A 23,333-nucleotide genomic window follows, 5' to 3' on the forward strand; every position below is an offset into this window, starting at 1 on the left:
TGTCTTCATTTCGTTAAGTTCATTAAGTTCCAGTATTAATTTTTAGTAATCACCACCAGTACAATATACTACCTTTGTTATGCAGTCAAGTTTTGTAAGCCATGTATCTGTTTCCATACTTTCATTTGTGACTTGATCCACCTGTTGAATGCTAGGTAAGCACTACACTTTAACAAATCATTATGGCTTTGTAATATATTTTAGTAACAGTAAGACAAGTCTTTTCTCCTTGCTATTATTTTTACTGTCTTCCCTTACTTTCCTGTATCCTTCCTTGAACTATTTTGCACATTTATTTTTCCAGATTAATTTCAGAATCTTTTTTGTTGAGCTCCCAAAAAACACCCCTGCAAATTTTTAAAGTTTATTGAGGTGTGTATGTATAAACTAAATTATACCCTTCATGCCTGTCCCTGTTAAGGGTGGAAGTTGATTCTCTCAGAGCTCCGTAGCCCCACTCTCTTCTGTAACTGAGAGCCTTTCTGGCGTCTGAGCTGACCAGGAGACGGGCAGATTTAGCTTCCCTCAGCTTCATTTAATTACATCGGCTGTTCTCATCAGCCTGACTGCGCAAGGGCAGGATGGAAGTCAAATGGTCCTCAATCTGGTTTCAATTCAGTATTTGAAAATGCTCAAATGGAAATACTGCATTTAGCCTTGATAAAGCCTCACAGACTAACCAAACAGCCTATTTCTCCTTTTTGCTGGAATTATAGCAACTCAGTGGAGAACCCTTGGTATCCTATGCTGAACAGAAGTTCTGATAGGGAATGATATATGTCTTTGATTAAAAATTTTAAATGGAGTGATCAAATAATTACCAGAAAATGGAATTTGTTTACTTGAGAGATGCTTTCAAATTATGTGTTTCAAGGAAGCAAAATTAATTAAAGAGCTTCCTGGTCAGGGGAAGATGAATTACTTCATTATTCTTAACTTTTTCTCTTCTCTATTGGGAGAAAATTAGTAGGCTCCGTGGTATTGGGGGCGGGGGGGGAGCCAATGTGCTGCAGAGCAGTGGTCCTCAAACCTTAATGTGCATAAAAATCACGTGGGGATCTTGTTAAACTACAGATTCTGACTCAGGACACCTGGATGGAGCCTGATTCTGCGTTTCTAGTCAGCTCTCAGGTGATCCTGCTGGTCCAGGGACCACTTCTGGGCATCAAGGCTGTAGAGGGAGGTCTAGCTTTGCTGCAGACTTGCAGACAGGTCCCCCATGGCCCTTCCTCTCCTACACAGCGAGGACATACGGGATGGTCTCTGCCACGTCTGATACCGTGATGACACAACAACCTCAAGGTCATCCGAGAGACCTCAGCACCCAGCAGATGCAGAGCCCAAGGCTCTCGAGACTGGGAGGCTCTCGTACCACCTACACAGTTCAGCTTGGCCCAGTACCTCTGCATCATCCCAGTGGAGACTGGATAGGGGGCCCCCAGCTGAGGACCACCCCCTCAAGCAGTACTTCACACGGCTCATGTGTAAGGGCAGCGCCTAGGCTTGGTCCACAGAAAGGGACTCGGCGGGCACAAGAGTCACCAGTCCCGCAGCTGAAACTGACCCAGTGCTGCTACCTGCAGCCCGAGGGGAAACTGCCTGCTCTCCCCTGCAGTTCGTTCCCCGCTCGGCGTCCTGGGCCCCAGAAAGCGCCCCCATGGCCACTGAGCAAACTGCTCTGCCTCTCTGAGCCGGCCCGTGTGGGCCCCACCCTCCAGCTCGAGTCACCAGAGCTGCTGAGTGGGGCCGAGGAACCCTCATCTGGCCGCCTGCATGACCCCCGGCCCCATCCCGCCTCTGCTCCGTCAGAGCTCTCCAGAGCTCTCCGAGAGGCTCCTTCAGCCGGCTCTCACCTGCAACCTGGAGGAGTTGGTACCTCGCCTCCCCGTGTCCGAGCTGCAGTGAATCGCTGCGCGATGGCCGATACCTTCTCCACATCGCACTGTTTTCTTTCAAGTGCCCTTCGTGGGAACTCTCCTTCCCCTCCTCAATTGTTTTCTTTTTTTTTTTGAGTTATAGATTACAGACAATCAAATGCAAACACCCGAAGTTTATACTTAACACCTCCTGAGCTACGCAAGTCATCACCCAGATCCAGCCACAGAGCGTCTCCACGGCTCCGGAAGGACGCCTGCGCTTCTCATAGTAACCGCCCACCTCCTGCCGCAGGTGAGCACTGTTCTCATCACCACTGTAGATTAGTATTCCCTGTTCTCACAGCATCTCATCTCATCCTCAGTTATCCCTGTTCTACAAATAAAAAATCCAAGACAAGTGAGTTGGTCTTTCTAACCTGGTCCTGTACCCGAGCAGGACCCTGTGGGGCCTTCCCAGAACAGACCCCTCCCCCACGCCCAGATCCTCCACCAGCCTCTCACCCGCAGGAGAGTTTTAGCCTCCTAGGCTCTCCCCGAGTTCCAAAGAGAAAAATTAATCAGAGAAGAAAATACAGACGAAAGGAAAAGAGTCATGTAAGACAAAATAAGAAGAGTTTAGCTATTAAATTCAGGGACCTTTAGTTCCTCCTCAAGGGCTGTAGATAATATTCTGAGCCATTTCCTTTGAGCTGCTTTGCAGATATTGAAACTCCCACCAGGTGGAAGAAGTTGACCGCATGCTGATCACAAGCAGGTAGACTTCAGACCAGCTGGAACCAGGTTGACAGTGTTGACTCTCGATTACCTCGCCACTGACCAATCAGAAGAGTGTCCACGAGCTGATCACGCGCCCCACAACGCCCCTCCCTCACCCTGTCTTTAAAAACCTTTCCCTGAAAGCTGTCAGGGGAGTTTGGGCCTTTCCAGCCCTAGCTACCTGGACGCCTTGCTCGGTGCCCTGTGATAAATGCTGCACTTCACCCACACCCTGTGTCAGTGCATTGGCTTTACTGCGTGTGGGCTAGTGGACCCAAGTTTGGTTGGGTAAGAGGCCGACCTGAGTACTGCCTCCCCCATGAGTGGGAGTGGTAACCCCTGTGTCCTCCTTGACTGGGTGCAAACACAGTCACATATGCAACCCGGACAGGATGAGGTGTTGCACCTCCATGATGAGGTGTTGCAGCTCCCTGAAAGCAAAGGACCCAATTTATAAACTTGACTTTTCACTGACTGCATATTCAGTGATATTAAGCAAAAATAGATATCTTTTTGGTGTGATGAGTTTTTTTTTTTTTTTTTGCAGTATGCAGGCCTATCACTGTTGTGGCCTCTCCCATTGCGGAGCACAGGCTCCGGACGCGCAGGCCCAGTGGCCATGGCTCACGGGCCCAGCCGCTCCGCGGCATGTGGGATCCTCCCGGACCGGGGCATGAACCCGTGTCCCCTGCATCAGCAGGCGGACTCTCAACCACTGTGCCACCAGGGAAGCCTGGTGGTTATTTTTAAAAGACTGAGTTGGTATCTTCTATAGATGTGCACACATGTGGGACTGGGTGGGGTGGGAATGGGTGGAGATGTAGAAGAAAAAGGTCAGCCGCGTTGAGAGTTACTGAAGCTTGGTGACGGGCGTATCAAGTTCACTAAACTAGGCCACTCTTTGAGTATGTTTAAAATTTCCCACAATAAAAAGGAAACTCAAGTTTTCCTTCAATTAAATATCCACAGAGACGTTCTCCTGAAGTATGACACAAAGTGAGTGACTTTTAAGACCCCCTAGGAGGGGCAACATTAGCGCCCTCAGACTCCTAACGTGAATCAAAGCAACGGTCACGGTGGGCGCCTGGCGGATGGATCAGATGAAGCTCTGCCCTCGGCACTTCCAGGGCCTCCCCGACACTCAAAATAGAGCCAGAGTCCCTGCCATGGACTCCAGCGCCTAATGAATGTGGCTTCCGGCCCCTTCTCCAGCCTCCTGCCCTCCCTGATTCACCAGCCACTGTCACGCTGGGCTCCTTGCTCTTCTTGAGCGTCCCATGCTCACTCTGGGGTCAGGGGCTTCCCCCCAGATACTCACATGGCTCACTCCCAGTTTCCAAATGGTCACCTCCTGAAAGAGTCCTTCCATGACCAGTCACACTAATACCCATCCTCGTTACTCTCCAAGCCCTTACCTTCTTTTATTTTTCTTCCCCACTATACGATTATCTGACCCCACTTTATGCATTTATCTGTTGATGGTCTGTCTGCCATACTAAAGAGGAGCTCCCCCAGCTAGGAGGGTTCCCTCCTGTCTCCCAGCACAGAGAACAGTCCTGGCACGTGGCAGATGCATGATAAATACTGAAGGAACAGACGAACAGCTCGCTCATGACCTGTTGTTGGACCCTCGAAGGCAAGTAAGCACCACCCTGTGAGCCGAGCACCGGCAGAGATGGCACAGAATTAAACCAACTTGGCCCAGACTGGCAGAAACTAGGCCCAGGAAAATGTGAGCAGCCAGACACAGCAACTGGCCCCTTAGGTCAAAGTGGGAGTGACACTCCATTGTTAAAGCCAGAAATCCTCGATAGGAACAGTCACCATCTGACAGAGCAGCTGCACCTGTGGTCGAAGCCCTCGCTGCAGCCAGCAGCCCTCCAACAACCCGCTGTCCTGAGCATCACATTCTAGAACGTGGAGGACTGCCCTCCTCCTTGGAAGACTCAGAGCTGCTTGAAGACTATCAGGCCCCTGCACCCACCCCACTCCTGAGGAAGAAGCTGCTCTGACCGTGTACTCATGCCCTGCTGTTCCTGTCAGGACCAAACGCCCCAAAACTTCTGGTTTCAACCTGATGGTTTTTCCCAGAAACTTTTTTTTCTATATTTGAATACCATTTAAGAAAACAGGTGTGAAGAGTTCATTAAGGTAATGTGACCAAACAGCTCCAGGCTCAGGTATGTATGGGGTGGGGGTGGGGGACAGGAGATGGGGGAGTTCCAGGAATTAGGATACTGCAAGGCAGACTCCAGTGTGGGGAGCAGGGGGGTGGAGGCAGGGTAGAAAACACTTATCATCAAACCCACTTGCTGACACCACCTGTTAAGCATGCCTCAAATCACTGCCCTCATCAGGACCAAAAATAACACCAGGCATCACCTCCTGAGCATGTGCTGGTGTTCCACACGGCTTCTCTAACCCTCACAGCGACCTTACCACACCAGTGCTATTATATCCCCAGGTGACAGGTAAGAAAAGTAAGGCTGTGAGAGGTTACCTTAGCATCGTCAGGATGGAAACCAGGCTGGTTTCAGGGCAATGAACTCCTGAAGAGCAACGCACGATGAATGGACAGGCTGCGTGCAGGTGCTGCACACCGGCCACCCCTGCAGGGGAGGAGCCCGAGTCCGGCCAGCTCTGAGGGTTACTGGCCGTGTGGTCCCCAATTCCACGTCACCATTCCCAGAGAACGAAGTCTCTCCACCAACACACCTGAAATGATGCCATCAATCAACAATGGTGAGGGGACAACTGAAGTTTGCCCTGAAAGCTGTTTTTTTCCTCTAGTGAATCCACTACCTAACCTTGGCAAGAGGGGGCTATTTCGGGCTACCTTCAAGTTCAATAATATAATTACACAAAATATAACAAAAATAACAGCTACATAAAAACTGAGCAGCACTGAGCTAGTTTAACAAGTGTTCATAACTGGAGCCTGAGAACACAGCCTGCGTGGGTCCTTAATACTCTGGAATGATACCCACCCAACACTAAACAGCAGTTGCCTATGAGGAAGGTGGGGCAGTGCTGGTTACAGAGACTTGAGCTTGACCTGCCATGTCTAATTTTTTAAAGGAACACACCGGTGGATTTCCACAAGAAAAGATTAATGTTGAAGATCCAAAGGAAATGCATCCAAATAGTTTCCTGGTGGTGGAACAATGGTGGTTTAAAAATTTCTTCAACTTTTCTGTATATGCCAAATTTTTATGTTATAATCATGGAAAGACAAACTTTAAAGTACATTCTTAAATGAACAGAAAATACCTAAGTTCTAAAGAGGGTATGAAGGAACACGTGGCTAGAGGTTATTAATTGTACCTCATTAATAAATAGGAATAACCACCCGTATCTTTACAGAGTAATGTAACTCAGAACTAAGAGTAAAATGTATCAGCTAAATGGATGAAAAATGCTTGTGTGTGACTGCTCTTTGAAAGGGTAGCTCTCTCACACACACAATTTAAATTGTGCTATATGCAAAATAAAACACTTCTTCAGAGCACTATTGATTTGAAAATTTTAATTTTTTAATCTTGTATTTAAAAACAATGAGATATTTTACAGTCTCTCATGCAGATGCATTCACAATTTCAAATCATTTACTGGGTTCACATTAGCTGTCCACCCCACACGGGCTTTCTACCGGTATTCAGTGAGTCTCGGCTCTTACACCTGAGGTATTAGCTACCTCACGGACAGCCAGATGCAGAAAGTACTTCCGGGCCTGCTGCATGGACAGCATTCTTATAATTTTCGAATAAATGCCATTTCTTAGAATATTAATTCCGCTGAACAGTCCAGCACAAACACCATAGCCCATCCAGGTCAAGGTCTGCAAGTGGCACTTTGCTGAGAGGCAGCCTTGATTTTAATTTCCCGAGATTCACAATGGAAAGGCTGCCCCATGGGTGCACAGAGCCCCCGTTTTGTCTGGGTTCACAAGGTCCCCATGAGTGCCCCACAGCACTGGGACAGGCAGGGACCTGACTAGAAATTGGGACCCAAGTTCTAATCTAGATTCAGGAGTGAAGCCAGCACCTTAATCTCTGGGATTGTCCGCTCATGAGTAGAGAGATTTGGATTGTCATCTCTGAGGTGCCTTTCCCTGCTTCTAAGCCTCTAAACTTGACACTGGAATGAAGAGCAAATAAAAGTTTCTTCAAAAGCTTCTGTTCCTTTTCTGGATCATGACACAAGCTCTAACCTGCAACAGCTGAGAATGAAGACTGAATTTTCTCCGGCACAAGCTGCTGCCAAGTGATCCACACAAATGTTCTGTGGCTTAAAACAGACCATCTTTTCAAACGTCTGGCATTTTAGATACTTAAGATCTTTGTTACATGACAGTAGTCTTTTATTAAGTTCCTCACGTTCTTGACAAGGTTCCTGGGAAAGTCATTCCAAACCAACTACTGAGTTGAAGTTTATATAAACTAAATCTTGGTATTTTTTTAGTAAGGGAACCTAAAAGGAGAATGGCACCGTATGAGTTCACTAGGGCGCTTTCACAAAGTACCACAGCACCGGGGCTTGAACCACAGATGTTTATTGTCTCAGCAGTTCTGGTGGCTAGAAGTCCCAGATCAATGGGTCGGCAGGGCTTGTTTCTGGAGGCCTCTCTGTGTCTTCACATGGTCTCCTCTGTGCCTGTGTCCCAATATCTTCTCATAAGAACACCAGGCATGTTGGATGAGGGCCTTCCCTAAAGGCCTCATTTTAACTTCATCACCCTTTTAGAGACTGCCTCCATTGGGTTAGGACTTCAACAAACACATGAATCTGGGGGAAAGTTCGGCCCATAACCACTATAGAGTTTATGACTTTTCTTTTTCACATGCCTTGACATAAATATCTATAGTAGGTTTTAACATTGAGAATTTAAAAACCAAAAGACAGCGCCATGTCACGTGCACAGAGCACAGAACTGATGTGCAAGGAAAGCCCATGTCTGATGAGGCGCCACACCTGTTACGGTCTGTTGAGACTTTCAGAGGCTTTGCAGCAGTTTCCGGTGGAGAATGGTGATAAATGGTCAAGTCCAGACAGCAGGGAAGTTTTGAGTAGTTTTTGTTTCAGAAACAAAAGCCAGCATCTTCCTGAATGGCTGTCTGCCTAGCACTTTGTGGATGGATACACCAGAAGATGACGCACCTAACTCGCCCAGATGCAAACCTGCCCCCCTCCACCCTCAAAACTGTCTCTCAAGGCCCCAGTCCCCCAGCCACCGCATCAGAGGCACCTGGGGTGGCAGGTGTGAACGCAGGTCTTTGCATCCTTCCTCAGCTCAGTGAACCCAGCCCTGGGCCTGGGAACCAGCACTCTAACAAGCACCCACCTACCTGCCCCCTCGAGTCTGGGGGTCTCAGCCCAGAGAGCTATAAGCTGCCATCTCTGCACCCACAAGAAAGGCCACGGTTGTCCAAGCTGCAAAAGCACACCTTTATTTCAGACAAGTGCAATCCGGTACAGGCAGGAGGGTACTCTGTACACACTCATGGTCTGTATCCTCTTACACCCATTTGGCAGGTCCCTGAAAGCCTGGCACATCGTTCAGCTAAAAATCACATGAAAGGTCCCTAGGGAATCTGATCTAATGGTTTGCCCCAAACAACAGCTTTTCTCTACATTAATAAAATCAGCACCTGCTGACAGGGGAACACAATGCAAACCTGACAGTGGTCTTCACTAACAAGCAAGACTACACTAATGCTTTCAAGCATAAAGGTTAACTGTGAATGTCAGAGAGCCTAATTTGATTGTTATCAGCCACCAAGAACTCAAAGAGGAAAGCAAGGTCACTATGGAAGTTACGCTCTTCCTGGAAATTCACTACAACCTGCCAGAGCAAGAGTCCAAGACACTGGAGGGACAGCCATGCTGATCAGAGGGCTCTGCTCACGTGGAGACCCCATGGCTGCGTCTTCTCCAGCTGTGTCCTTCCCTGAGGTCCGTTCCGCTGGCTTCACGGCAACTTGGTCCTCTGGTCTCAAGGCGACCATTTGGGAGACTTCTGGTTAAGAATCCATCCTTGCTGAACCCAAGAGTAGCATGCCCTGCCCCAAATTTAGGTGTTCTCCTGGTACGAAGGCCATTCTGTAGGTTGCATGTATACACATATAAGTATCAGCCCCTACGGGAGACAAAGCTTCCTTCCTCTTCAGCAGAAGAGCGCACGGCCGCGCTGCTTTGGCTAGCTCTTTTTCCTGTGTTCCCTCATGTGCGCAGCAATCAAACCAGCTATTTCTGCATTCTTCTTGTTCTGGCCAAAATAATCTAGAAACTCACCATCTGGTCCAATCAAGTACATTATGATTGTATGATCCACCTGCAGAGAAAAGGGGGGAAGGAGAGGATGACAAAAAGTTCACCAAAATAAGCTGCTTATTTTACTGAATAAATGCTACAGGATAAGAGACTTCACATTACTAGTTAAGTAGCATCTATTATTTATGGAACAGGCCTGAGTCTATTATACTAAATACACAGCAACGAATTATCTAAAATCTTTCCAGAAATTTGCCGACTATTGCCTGACACATCAGCTAGAACTTGGAATTCTTTTGGTTCAATCCTTAACACACTCATCCACACAATTTCTGAGAAAAGAATGCACTTCTAAGAAATGGCCACTGCCAGCCTTCATTAAACAGCCAATGCTTGGGGAACAGCAAAGCCTGCTTGGGAAGAGCCTACATTTATGACTAAAATATTTCATCTGATCCCTTAACCATATTATAAAGAGATACCGCACAGGATTAAAAGTGTTGGTGAAAAATACTTTCTTTATTAAGTTCTAGGGTATATTCTTTTATGTTTTAGGAAGAACTGGTGATCATTCAACAGGCTAAATTCTGCCTACCATGTTATATTACAAACAAAAACAGAAAAGTAACCACTAAATATATAATATATAAATTCTAATACAGTATTTAGTCCTCATATTAGTGATTCAAATGGAAACATGACAACGAGTGTTGTCCTCCCCTAAGAACAATCCTACTACGCTGAACAATCCTACCTGAAGCACATCACCCAGAAGTTCCTCAGGAGCCGTAAGTGCCCCAAGGAGTTACCTTAAATCCATTATCCACTTTCATGGCAAAGTTCTTAAAGTGTTCCTAGCTCCACCTAAAGTTTAGACTAGCCATCAATTTTTTTTACTTATATGCTTCCACAAATCCAATTTTAAATGAGTTGAAGACATGGCACTTAGAATCCTTGGAATTTATTCCAGGCTTGATTGCTGTTTGGCAAAACAAAAAGAAAGACAGGAATGCGATCATACATACCAAGCTGGAGACACCCCAAATATACCCAGACACACGATGTGTCTGTTAGATTACCGTGCTTTTATACACACACATTCATAGAGAGTACATGGAAAGATCCACTTGCTTATTCACATAAGGAAAGAATGTAGACCCAGAGGGCTCAGATAGCTGGTGATCTTGAGGGGGCTGGGAGTAATTCACTGCGGGAGGACAGGGAACCCGCGTTTCTCCAATTGTCTGACAGTCAGAACTAGGTCTCCAGGTGTCTCTTAAAGCCCTACTCCACAGCTTACACCTCTCTTTCTCCCCATTTCTTCCTCTTTCCTATTCTGTCTATTCTCTCTCCCCCTTAAAAGACCAGAATTTCAGCATGTGTTGGGCTTATTTTATGAGTGTTCTTCACATAAATTACTTTCTAATACATAATAAAAAAATTGTTCTACTCAAACTGTCAAACTTGTCAGTGGTCACGTCTCAGTGTTCACTTGGATTGTGGGCAGAGCAAATCATATGTAAATAAGAATGGAAGAATACACAGTAAATGTATACAATGAAGTCTTCCACTCCCTCCAGACTCCCAGAGTCCCTCAGTTCTCCTCAGAGGGCACCACTACCACCAGTTCCTGCTGTTACTCTTCGAGAGAAACCCTCTGCGTCTATTAGTGTGTCGACAACCACCTATTTCTTTTTAGACAGAATTAACAACACACTATACTTGTTTTCTCACTTAGCAATATACTGGACGTTGTTCTGTATCAGTACATATATAGTAGCCTTTTAAAGAATGGTTGCTTGGTTTCCAGTCTTTTTTACAAACAATGCTATAGGTTATCTCTGTAAGACAAATTCCAAAAAATGAGGTCTCTAACCTAAAAAGTATTCCACTTTAAATGCAGATGATACTGACAAACAGCCTTCTTATGAGGGCGTATCAGTTTAATTCCCATCAACAATGCATGGAAGTGCCAGCTCGTCCAATTTCACTCCAACACTGCAGCATTTTCTCTTTTCCTAAATTAGATTTTGACAGTATCTTTGGCCTTTCTGATCTAACAGGTGAAAAATGGCATCACATTATACAGTTCACATTTCTTTTATTGTGAATAAAACAGAACATCTTTTCTTAGGTGTGAAAGCTATTTGTATTCTTTTGCAAGAGTATTTCCTAATTTTTAGAAAATAATGTAATACTATACATGTAACGCAATGATGTGCACATTTAGCTTTCAGTGGAATTCTAAACGCTTGTAACCTGCGTTACATATACTATAGGTCAGAGGATGCCACTCGTATTCAAAGCCAGAAGCTCACCTCTGTTGCTATCGAGATTAAGAAAACTTCATTCCTTTATATCTCAACCTTTAAGGTACTCCCTCATTCCCTTCATGTCCTTAAATCTTAAGAGAAGTTTCCCATACCGTGTTGCGGATTAAAATCTGTAACCTCAAAGGACAGAAGTCATACTAATGAAAAACCCAAGAAACTGGAGAGTGTCTCCCCCTACTGCTTGATTTGGCAAATGTACAGCAGTGAACTCACTGATTCTTATCAAACGTCACATTCTTATGGCAGTAGACCAGTATTTACTTGTCAAAATGGGGTCTGGGATGGGTTCTAGAGGATCCAAGAATCTCTGTAAGACGTACATATTTACATCTTGATTTTTAAGACTAAAAAACTTAATATCCATATTCTGGATTATCTGCATGGCTACCTTAGAGTGCAAATCTCAGTGCCCAAACCTTATGTGATTTATGTTTATAAGTTCACTGGCACCTCGCCGTATACACACGTAGGCTACACAATGAAAGGTTTCAAAGTAATTTAAATAAAAAACCACGAGGGGCGGCTGACTATAGAGGTGGGTGTCTCAAATCACATTCCTGTGGTGAGCAGCGCTTCGGTTTCAGCCAAGTATCTCTTACTACGTTAACTGAATGTTTTACTTGTTTTTTTTTTTTTTTTCTTTTTTTTTTGGCGGTACGCGGGCCTCTCACTGTTGCGGCCTCTCCCATTGCGGAGCACAGGCTCCGGACGCGTAGGCTCAGCGGCCATGGCTCACGGGCCCAGCCGCTCCGCGGTATGTGGGATCTTCCCGGACCGGGGCACGAACCCGTGTCCCCTGCATCGGCAGGCGGGCTCTCAACCACTGCGCCACCAGGGAAGCCCATGTTTTACTTGTTTATAAGTTGTTTCCTCTAATTTGTAAAATTAATTTTAACTCTAGAATTATGAGCTATAAGCAACAAGACTAAAGGGTGTTACCTAGTTTACAACTGTACATATGTAAACAATTTAATAAAACTATTCAGCACTGGAAGTCAGACTGACTAGCTCAACTGCTCCCACTATCATCATAAGTTAAACCTCAAAACCAGTCAATACAACTCTTTCATAGGAAGAGTAACGAATTCTGAAAAGCTCTTGTTTCTCCACAGCTTCCTTTCTGCTCTCCTCTCATTCTTCTCATGCTGCTGGTGTGACAAGAGGAAACCACAGTAGGGTCCCTCTACTTTCCTTAAACTTAGGGTGTAAGAAGAAAATGCTGATTTTTCTTGTCTTTTTCTCCCATGAACCCAAGTTTCCCTAAGTCTATGAGGCACCACAACTAGAAAATGTGTGGGCTTAAGGCAAAGGGACCAGAAACGTGCTTTTAATTTAGGCCAAAGGCTACAGTGCTGGGACTTCCCTGGGGGCGCAGTGGTTGGGACTCTGTGCTCCCAGTGCATGGGGCCTGGGTTCGATCCCTGGTCAGGGAACTAGATCCCACATGCGTGCCGCAACTAAAAGTTCGCATGCCACAACTAAGAAGCCCGCCTGCCGCAACTAAGACCCAGCACAACCAAATAAATAAATAAATAAAACATTAAAAAAAAAAAAAAGCTACAGGGGCACATGTGCTCCAGGTTCAAAAGTGGTGAGGAAATCACAGTGGGCCATAGAGACAAAGCACCACAGTGGGATGTCCCCTCTGCACGTCACTCTTGGGAGCTGGCCATGGCGTTGCGGGAAGAGCAACGACTCAGGATCCTGACCATCTTTCTTCCTACAAAACCAGCTCTGCGGCTGGAAAGGCTCTTATGATTAATCACTTTGTCTAACCAATACTATAGAGAAACTAGAGCATGACAACTGAGGAAAAAACCTGAAATGATACTAAAATACAATGTCAACTCTTCATGTGATAGGGAAAAACGTCCACACTGAGAAGGAAACTGGGTGCGTAGGGGTGGCGCTTATGCTTCACTGTGAAACTACTGACTAGAACAGGAACAAGGTGACCCAGGACTCCTGGGCAGTGCTGATGAACGTGAAGACGGCTCTTTAATGTAAGAGCTATAGAAGAACAACCTGATAGAATTTGTTCTTCATCATTAAAAAAACTTCATTAAGTTTTTAATTAATTAAAAAAATTAATTAATTAATCCTAATTATGTAGAGCATAATAGCTGCAAATGCAACTAAACAGAAAATTATGCAAACGCATAGTTGGTATGAAAAGAAATCTTATGGGAAGTCTAGTTGCCTATGGCTTTCTTTTCTCTTGCTTTTCAGAATTCTTACTCACTCAACCCAAAAACGCAGTTCCCTACGGCCTAACACTACTTCTCAAAAGGAGTATATTTCTTATACCTCTTCATTGAGGGCAGAGAGAACCAATACGATGTTTATCAACTAAAATGAGCTTTGCCCCAAACGATTATATTATATTATATTGAATCTAAGATATCCCTGATTTTATATTGCTCTATAATTTTATGTGCCACTAGAAAAGCAGGCAATTAAACTCTAAGAACAATGAATATAAATTAAACAATCATCCTTCAAAAAATATATATACTTCTTCTATCCTTTCAAACATCCCTAATTATTAAGGAATTTGCTATGATCTCAGATTATCTTTCGTTTTAATTTCATTTTTAAAGCCAGTCATCACGGAAAGCTATGTGAATGTCTGGGACCTGGGAGCCTGTCCAGGTGTTGAAAGCTGTGCATTTGCTTACTATGTAGTCCTCATCTTCATCCTTGGGGCCAGGGCTGTAATACACTCTGAATGCTCTGGCCACTTGATCGATCTCTTCTTTTGTGCCAGTTAAGCCAATCAGTTTGGGAGAAAATTCTAAATAAAAAAATGAGAAAGACAGTGAAAAAGAAGCAAGTGAAACAACCATTCCTACACTTCCAAAAACAGTATCCGTTATACAGCAGCCCTACTGCCACTTTCTTCCTGTGAGTCCCTAAACATTTCTTCACGTTTCAAGGGAAAACAAATTCACATAGAACAAATGAAAATTCTCCTCTGTAATATATGTTACATTCACCAAGATAGATCACACTGGAATTAAACTAGAAATCAATGGCAGAAAGATATCTGGAAAATCCCCAAATGCATGGAAATTAAACACACTTCTAAATAACACATGAGCCAAAGAAGAAATCTCAAGAGAAATTTAAAAAATATCTTGAATAAAATAAAAATGGAAACACAACTTATTGAATCCATATAGTAGAAAAGAAGATCTAAAATCAATAATATAAGTTTCCACCTTAGGATCTAGAAAAAGAGCAAATTAAATCCAGAGTATGCAGAAGAAGAGAATTAGAGCAGAAATCAATGAAACTTAAAACAGGCTATTAATAGAGAAGAGCAATGAAACCAAAAGTTGGTTTTTGGTAATATATAAGTCAAATCCTTTCATGACTAGTAAAGAGCTGGAGGGAATATATTCTAATTATTTAAATCACAATTTTTGTTAATTTAGTGGTTCTTAAATATTTAGGTGTAGTTCTGAGATATGCTGAAGTTTAAAGATACTATTATGAATTAAGCACGACAGTTTTCCATTGTATCGTATGAGAAAAAAGTTTGCCTGACAATTAGTTCATACCAGATCAAAATACCTGTATCTCATTTTCTAACATAAAACCTCACAGCATGCACTTGCTATTAAGTTTTTGGAATTCATGTAAGTAAGCTGGGGAAGTCACTTAAAAGACCTGGATTCATCAGACTACTGAGCCGAGTCCAACATTTAACAGCAGTACCTTCTTCCAAAGGTAGAGGTAGCCTATTTTTATTCTTTGGACTAACTCATTCTAAATTGGAAAACTGCTCAGGTGCTGAAAAAGCAAGGTGGCTTGTTCTTCTTCCCTACGCTCTGACTAAATGAAGAGAAGGTGAGTGAAGCCTGAATTAGTTGCACATCCAAACCTTTTCAAAAAATTGTTGAAATTGCAGTTAATTTTCTAAATACCAACTTAAATATTTAAAAATCCCCCCCAAATGCAACTAGAAATGATCATATCATCAATCACTGTATGTACCTGCTGATGAAGAATATTACTGTAAGGTTTTGGTATTTCCATTAAGTACGGCAACTCAAATGTCTACTCATTTGGGGATTATCTAAGGTTTGGTTAATATGTGATAATAAACAATTGCCAATATGACACACATTTAAATTGGAGATCATTTATCACCCAATGAGTTATACCTGCTTTAGAAAATAACGATGTTATTGCTCAAGTTTCTGACATACCTGTAAACTGTGGACATAAATTCTGCTTATATATAATAAAAACTCTACAACTTCAACGAGAAAACAAACCTTTGTAACCTTGGGTTAGGCAAAGATCTCTCATATATGAAACCAAAAAAATTATCTATAAAAGAACAAGCTAATAAACTGAACTTCATCAAAATGGAAACTGCTCTTCAAAAGCCATGGCTGACATGACAAGCCATAGACCGAGAGGAAATATTTGCAAATCATACACCTGATAAAAGACTTGTATCAGGACTATAAATGATAAATAAATAAGTAAAAATAAACAGCCCCATAAAAATGAGTAAAAGATGTGGAGACGCTTTACCAAAGAAGACATACAGATGGCAAATAATGGCATGAAAAGATGCTTAATGTTAAAAGTTATTAAGGGAAACGCATTAATAAAACCACAATGAGATACCACTAAGCACCTACTGAAGTGGCTAAAATTAAAAAGACTGGCCCTACTAAGTGTGCGAGGATGTGGAGGAGCTGGAGCTCTCACACTGCCAGCGCGAGTATAAAAACGTACCGCCACTTCCGAAAAAAGTGGCAGTTTCTTAAAAAGTTAAACATTCACCTATCATATGACCCAGCCACTCCACTCGCAGGTATTTACTCAAGAGAAATGAAAGCGTGTGTCCACACAAAGACGTACATGTACATGAGTGCTCAGCAGCTTTATCTGTAATAGCCAAAGACTGGAATGTCCATCAATGGGATACTACTCAGCAATAAAAATGAACTGTTGACACACGCTACAACATGGATGAATCTCAACAGAATAACACTGAAGGAAGTCATTAAAAAGAAACAGCATATACTGTATAATTCCATTTACATAAACTTCTAAAAATGCAAACTAATCTATATTGATGGAAAGCAGATCAGTGGTTGCCTGGAGACACGAGGTGGGTGCAGAGGAGGGACATGAAGGAGGAATTAGCAAGGGACATGGAAGCTGCTGGGGGTGATGGATATGTTCACTCTGACTGTGGTGATGGTTTCCCAGGTGCACACATGTGTCAAAAGGTAACACACTGTGCACCTTAAGTATGTACTCTTTTTATATGGCAACTATTTCTCAATACATGAGTTAAATAATAAAATATACAGGTCTTACATAAGACACATTTTAAAATAACTCAAAGTTTTAGTGGATATGCATTAGAAGGTATCATACAATAAAAATAAATAGAAAACTATTCATTAGTCCTTCTGACCAGTAGCTTAAATCAATTCCACCATAATTAAAATGGAAATTCCTGATTTTTAAGCACGCATGTTCCACACACTAGTACAACAACAGAACCTGTCTGATCAGATTTTTATTCTCATCACTTTTTTCAGCTTAAGAAACTTGAATTCAGAGAAATTACCCAAGCTCACAAGAACCTAAACATTCACCCTTAATTCTAGCATAATTTATAGTCTTTAAAAGTACCTTCTAGGGCTTTCCTGGTGGCACAGTGGTTGAGAATCTGCCTGCTAATGCAGGGGACATGGGTTCGAGCCCTGGTCTGGGAGGATCCCACATGCCGCGGAGCAACTAGGCCCGTGAGCCACAATTACTGAGACTGCGCGTCTGGAGCCTGTGCTCCGCAACAAGAGAGGCCACGATAGTGAGGCCCGCGTACCGCGATGAAGAGTGGCCCCCGCTTGCCACAACTAGAGAAAGCCCTCGCACAGAAACGGGAGCCAACACAGCCATAAATAAATAAATAAATAAACAAATAAATAAAATTTGAAAAAAAAGAAAAAAGGCAAAATTCCTTAAAAAAAAGTACCTTCTAATAGTTTTTAAGTGCATGTTGAGATGTCTGAATTGAAATTCTTCCTTAAAATGGTTATGTGTTTATCATTAATATTTTAGATTTATAAAATATACACTATGAATTCAAAATGTGCTTATATTTCATAATTTTTTTTAATCTCCCAATGAACATATTCCCAGAATGTCTGTCTGTCCTAATTTTACAAAGGGAAGAGTAAGGTAATCAGAAGCAATGTGTCCCCTCAATTCAAGGGTCTCTTTACTTTGTTGATATATGAAGTTCAATCTTTCCTCTGTGACAAAATAAAGAGCCCTGCACCAGGAACTGAGAGACCTCTTCCTTATTTATTTACTTACCGGCCTCAGTCACAATTCTGAGACTCTTTTCATCCACCTATAAAACTGGTGACAGTACCATATATCCCCCATATCTTACAAAGCATTCCAAGGTCCAAATAAGCTGATCTTTCAAAAACTGTAAGAGCTAAACACATGTAAACCATTGTGAATAAACACACCTTTTACATAATTTGCGATGGCTTCTTTTGTGTCCCTCTCTGGGTCAATAGTGATGAAAAGTGGAGTTAAATCTGGCAGAGTTGGAATACTATCTGAAAGAAAGTTCTCATTAATCAGTATTCACATTTTAAGGGAAAAGAAAAACAGCAATTACAGCAGCGTGTAGGGAGTGCTACAGCAAGGTGTTAAGGCAACACAGAGGGACATCTAACACGGATGGGGAAGGGGATGGGACAGCCTCCAGGAAAGGCAGATATATATATATCTATGGTGCAATCAGATAGATAGCCTATCAAATATCTGCACCCCTGCACACATGCTGTTACTCAGAATCACATCACGTGGATATCCTGTCTCCTAATCCAATGCAATGTTTGTAGGATTCCCCCGCCCCACCCACCATTTCTCAAGGGCAAAGAAACTATTGATAAGGACTGAATATCCTGGAACAATTCATTTTAAGAAGGATATACATCACAGACCATACCACAGATTTCCTAGTCTAACCATCAGTCACCAGGGAAAAAGCAATGGCAGTGTCAGTGATGAAAGGCTACAAAAAGAAAGGGACACAAAGCAGAGTTAAGGGAGACCCAGACCACACCAACATTTTTAAGCAACCTAACATTTAGCATCAAAACAAGCTTCCTTTGGTAAAGAATAAGGTCATGGGAATCACAGCCACTAACAAGCCTAACACTGAGATTTTATGTTCTCACAAACTGAATAATTACAACCCTCCACCTAACAGTAATATAAGAATGTGAAAAGCATAGTAACATTAGGGACATCAAGTAAACACATACTTTTTTATAGCAAGAGATGGCTTTCTTACCTATTTCATCCACAACTTGAATCATTTTTTCTAGTTCTTCTGGACAGATATCAGGGCAATGAGTGAAACCAAAATAAATCAATACCCATTGACCGAGGTAGTCCTTATCAGTTTTGGGCTCGCCAGTATGAGTTGTGAGGGAAAATGGGCCCCCAAGTAAAGGCTTTCCGATGCTTCGCTGCCGTTCCTTCTCCAGCTCTTAAACACAAACAAACACACACCGAAGGGGAAAAAAAAAGTCAATCTAACCACAGGTACTCAAATGCCTGATCTATGGTTCATTCTATACTACTGACTGAGGGCACAAAATATGGAAGAAATAGCCTCAGTTTTCAAGAAGCTTAAAAAATCTTTTAAATAAGCATAAAACAATAAAATAAAATCAAACGCTATTGTATATAGTAAGGACTACAAGAAAAGAAAGTGGTAAAACTATTTTCTTCCTCCTCCAGAACAATTCAGTCCTTAGCCATCAGGTGTAGCCACGATGGGGGTGAGGGCAGGGCAGAGCAGAATGTCTGAGCCCAAGTGGGCGAGGTGGGTGGCCTGGCAGTGGGTGTCTGAGCCTGAATGTGCTGAGGAGGGCAGCTGTGTGAGGAAAGGACAGCAGCGATGGGAGCTCAGTTACACACAGGGGCTTGACCAAATAAGTAAATACATTAAAGAGCTATGGATGAAAAAGGAGTTAGATCGATGGAAGGAGAGAAAACTAGAATGAACGCTGAAGTATTGGAAAGAAATGGGAGGTACAATACAAACTTATAGTTTCAATATATATAGATACAGAAATAAGTATAGATGTAAATAAGCACATCTCTCTCCTAGCTCTGTCCACTGAAAGGACCCAGGGGTGGATACACCCCAATAGCAATGAGCTCATATCCTGACTTCTAATATCCTCCACTAAAAGGAAATGAGGCTTTTTAGAGAAACGGCTGATACCAGGACTGGGGCAGAGAAAGTACACGAACCTAGAACATCCTTCTATGTCAGAATTAAGGAAGAACCCAAAGCACATAGGAGGCATGTCAAAAGGAAACAGAAGCCTGTGTCGAAGGGGCTCCCACTGACCAATATGGGACGATGTGAGCGTCAAACCAAAGAGAATGATGGATTACAACTCACTGGCTTGCTAGGAAATCATGAATCACACTGATATAAATAAATGAATTGAGAGTTTGATGGGGAACAGAATATTTACATGTATAAATACATAATATTTACATGTGTAAATGTACATCACAAAATACACATTAATTACATTTCCAGTAGAGAAGCCTGACAGACACCACCTTAAACAAGTGATCAAACTGAACTTAAATCAGTAATGGGACAAACTGAAATCATATGACACCTGACTAAATGCAATGAGAACACAGCGTCCTGAATCTAACCATGAGAAAACATCAGACAAACCCAAACGAAGGGACAGTCTACAAAATAACTGGCCTGTAATCTTCCAAGCTGTCAAGGTCATGAGAGTCCGGTAAAGGTTGAAAAACTGTTACAAACTGAAGGAGACCAAAGAAAAAACTAGGTATGAGGTGTGGCTCTGAACTGGATCTTTCTGCTATAAAAGGAGGGCATCAGTTGGGACTTCCCTGGCAGTCCAGTGGTTAAGACTCTGTGCTTGTACTGTGGGGGGCATGGGTTCAATCCCTGGTTGGGGAACTAAGATCCTGCATGCCACAAGGCACAGCCAAAAAAATTAAAAATAAGTAAAATAAAGGAGGGCATCAGTTGCACAGCTTGAATGAGGTCTGAAGATTGAACGGTGTTAACATATTGATGTTAATTTTCTGATTTTGATGGCTGCATTGTGGTTATGTTGGAGAATGTCCTTGTTTGTAGAAAATACACAAAGTATTGGGAGATGGTGAAGCATCATGTCAGCAAATACTCTCAAACAACTTAGGCACACTTTTTTTTTTTTTCAAAGAAGATGTTGGGGGTAGGAGTTTATTAATTAATTAATTAATTATTTGGCTGTGCTGGGTCTTCGTTTCTGCGCAAGGGCTTTCTCTAGTTGTAGCAAGCGGGCGCCACTCTTCATCGCGGTGCGCGGGCCTCTCACTATCGTGGCCTCTCCTGTTGCGGAGCACAGGCTCCAGATGCGCAGGCTCAGTAGTTGTGGCTCACGGGCCTAGTTGTGCCGCGACATGTTAGATCTTCCCAGACCAGGGCTCGAACCCGAGTCCCCTGCATTAGCAGGCAGATTCTCAACCACTAAGACACCAGGGAAGCCCCAAGGCACACTTTTAATACTGTTTCATAATACAAGTTTTTATAAAACAAAATTATTAACTGAAGGTGAAATTCCAAACTAAAGTCATAAGAAGCCTGGCTTTTTCTACAATCGTCTCTACCATTACTTTCCTAGTTTGTCAGGTCTGTTTCATTTTGAAATTGAAGGAACTTAACTGCTTATTAAAATATGAAAATCATATCAATAAAACACTGCTTGCTACACAAAAGAAATATACCTGTATATCAATATGGATCTTATATTCCTAAAGTTCTAAAGCCTATGAATTTTCACTCCCAGCTGTAAACATTATCCTTTGTGTAATGTCATCAAAAGAGACTCTCTAAAGAATCAAAACAGAGTAAGTGATACTTCAAAGGTTTACTGGAAACTTCTAAAACAAATCTTAAAAGTCCTGAAATATTCACTAAAATATAAAGTTCTTGTAAACAGTTTCTAAACACTCTGAGTGTTAGTCCAGAGCCGTTCCTTGCCGTGAAATTCCCTCTGGCCTGGCAGAACCTCATCTAGTGAATCCTTCACTTCTGTGTCTGTTTCACTGTCATGGGCGCCTCAGTGGCTGGACTGCACCTTAGTCATCTTTGCACCCTCTGGACTTCTTACTATCTACATCCAGATCTGTCCACAATAAGTCTTTTCACATGGTTAGACAGTGGTGCCCTGAACACATAAGACAGTGGAAAAACAGGTGAAACCAAATAAGGTTTGTAGGTTAGGGAACAGTACTGTATGAACTTTAATTTCTCACTTTTGATAAATTAGCCATAGTTATACAAGATATTAACATTAGGGGAAGAAAGGTGAAAGATACATGGAAACTGTCATTTTTACAACTCTTCTGTAAACCTAAAATTATTTCTAGATAAAAAGCTTAAAAACAACAATGACAAAAAGATGACAGTCCACAGCCAGGAGGGATTTTATTCAGCGCTGACCAGATAATATCTACTTACTCTCTGTCTTTTCTTTCTTGAAGTACTTCATCCCAGCCAGTAAAACTCCTCCAATAGCAAATGTGATGGCTAAGGACTTCCAGGAAACAGGCTACTGGGGCAGAGATTTCAAAAATAAAAATACTAAAAAGATGAAAACATTTAATCACACTAAACTTATTACAGTATTTTTGAAGCTACCTACACACAGGCCTCGATCTTGTTAAACGGACAGCATGTTTCACGTTACTTTGGGATGAGAAAATACTGAAAGTTTCTGGGGATGCAGTTGCATCTGGGCTCCTAACACAATTACAAAGGCACTTCTTTCCAAGGGAAGGTTCCCTAAGTCGATTTCTTTTCATGTGGAAAAAAAGACCCAAGGCTCAAGCACCATGATTGTTACCACGTGTGACCCAGATCCCAACTGCTGATTTAAAAACCAGTTAATCACCTGCTTGTGCTGATATTGAGAATACATAGAAATAAACCAAATAAATTTAGAAGGTTAACCTAACTCTGGCTTCCAAAAGTAACAAAGCCAAAGTAGAAGACAGCTAAAAGTGGAACGTCTTGAAAACTGCATCATTATTTCTTTGTACTTTTTCCAAGTCCCAAGATAAAATAACTCATTAACCTTCCCCCAGCTCCGAAGACCACTTCTCTTGCCTATCACTAGAGCCTAATGGCTCTTAAGTTCTTTTGGGGTCAGAACTAGAACCCGGGAGAAACCAAAGAAAAAAGGCATATCCAGCACGCCACTACGACCCACATGTGCTCAATTTCAGCATATACACACCAGACCTCCGAAGGGAGAGCCAAGTGATAAATAATAAAAATGCTCTGACGCGCTTCAATCTTGGGAAACTTAAGGTTGAGACCCAGCCCCCACGCTTAAAACACCTGAAACTTATTTTCTTGGCGCAAAAGCTAACTAAAATCCAAGCCCGGGTATCTAACCACGTGGAGAGGGTGTGGGTTCTGAGGTTCTCTTTACCGCTGAGGGTCCGTGCAAACCGGAGGAAAATGCGGGATGAGATTCTGTGACCCAGGGAGGTCAACCGGCGGAGTGGAGGACAACTTGAGGCCGAGTGGTTTCTGAGGTTATGACCAAGTGGGATAGGAAGGGCGCGCAGGGTTGACTGGCGAGCAAAGGCAGGGCTCCAGGTGTGCACTCACCCGGGGCTGCGAGGGGCGCGTGGGGTCTCCGCCGCCCTTCGGCTCCGGTCCTGACGACCCGGGCGAGGGCTGCCTCGCCGTGCTGAGGAGCCGGCACCGCAGGCAGCTGCCAACGAGCCCCGAGGCCCGCCACGCCTCCTCTGGCGGCGCGCGGAGCCGCCCCAGCATGACCTTCGCGGTCCCCTCCCCGGGGCCCCAAACCCCGAGGCCGCGAGGCAAGAGAAACCAAAGTTTGCTACTCGGAAGCCGCATTATCCGGCCGGGCGCGCGCAACAAGCCCGCCATGAGCTCGAGAGACCGCGCCTCCTTTGCCCCGCCCCTCGACTTCCGGCACCGTTTCCGCTTCCTCCGAAAGTGAGGGAGAGCCGC

General features: G+C 43.3%; 1 protein-coding gene across 2 annotated transcripts; it reads right to left on the reverse strand.

Moving 5' to 3' along the window:
* Window positions 1-5,235: 5,235 nt before the first annotated feature.
* SCO1 (synthesis of cytochrome C oxidase 1) lies at window positions 5,236-23,267 on the reverse strand. 2 transcript variants are annotated; one of them, XM_027131070.1, is made up of 7 exons: window positions 22,965-23,267; window positions 21,807-21,897; window positions 18,588-18,785; window positions 17,752-17,844; window positions 13,915-14,030; window positions 8,925-8,964; window positions 5,236-5,348 (listed from the first exon to the last, which is right to left on the reverse strand). In XM_027131070.1, exons 1-7 carry the CDS (start codon window positions 23,247-23,249, stop codon window positions 5,281-5,283), a joined length of 891 nt encoding a protein of 296 aa, XP_026986871.1. In that variant the 5' UTR covers window positions 23,250-23,267; the 3' UTR covers window positions 5,236-5,280. The 2 variants fall into 2 exon arrangements, with proteins under 2 accessions (XP_026986871.1, XP_026986870.1); XM_027131069.1 differs by lacking the exon at window positions 5,236-5,348 and having other exon boundaries at window positions 8,060-8,964; window positions 22,965-23,266.
* Window positions 23,268-23,333: the final 66 nt, after the last annotated feature.

The sequence above is a fragment of the Aethalodelphis obliquidens genome, unplaced genomic scaffold, assembly GCF_003676395.1.
Source record: "Aethalodelphis obliquidens isolate GAN/ISIS:26980383/991018 unplaced genomic scaffold, ASM367639v1 scaffold38, whole genome shotgun sequence".
Classification (NCBI taxonomy): Eukaryota; Metazoa; Chordata; class Mammalia; order Artiodactyla; family Delphinidae; genus Aethalodelphis; species Aethalodelphis obliquidens.

What these genes read in the sequence shown, in the direction of transcription:
- SCO1 (XM_027131069.1), bottom strand. Translation starts at nt 23,249, where the DNA reads ATGGCGGGCTTGTTGCGCGCGCCCGGCCGGATAATGCGGCTTCCGAGT. An exon ending in CAAGAAAGAAAAGACAGAGA is followed by an intron (nt 18,786 to 21,806) that starts GTAAGTAGATAT and finishes TTTGTGTTTAAG; the next exon opens with AGCTGGAGAAGGAACGGCAG. An exon ending in ATGAAGATGAGGACTACATA is followed by an intron (nt 8,965 to 13,914) that starts GTAAGCAAATGC and finishes TTTTCTCTGCAG; the next exon opens with GTGGATCATACAATCATAAT.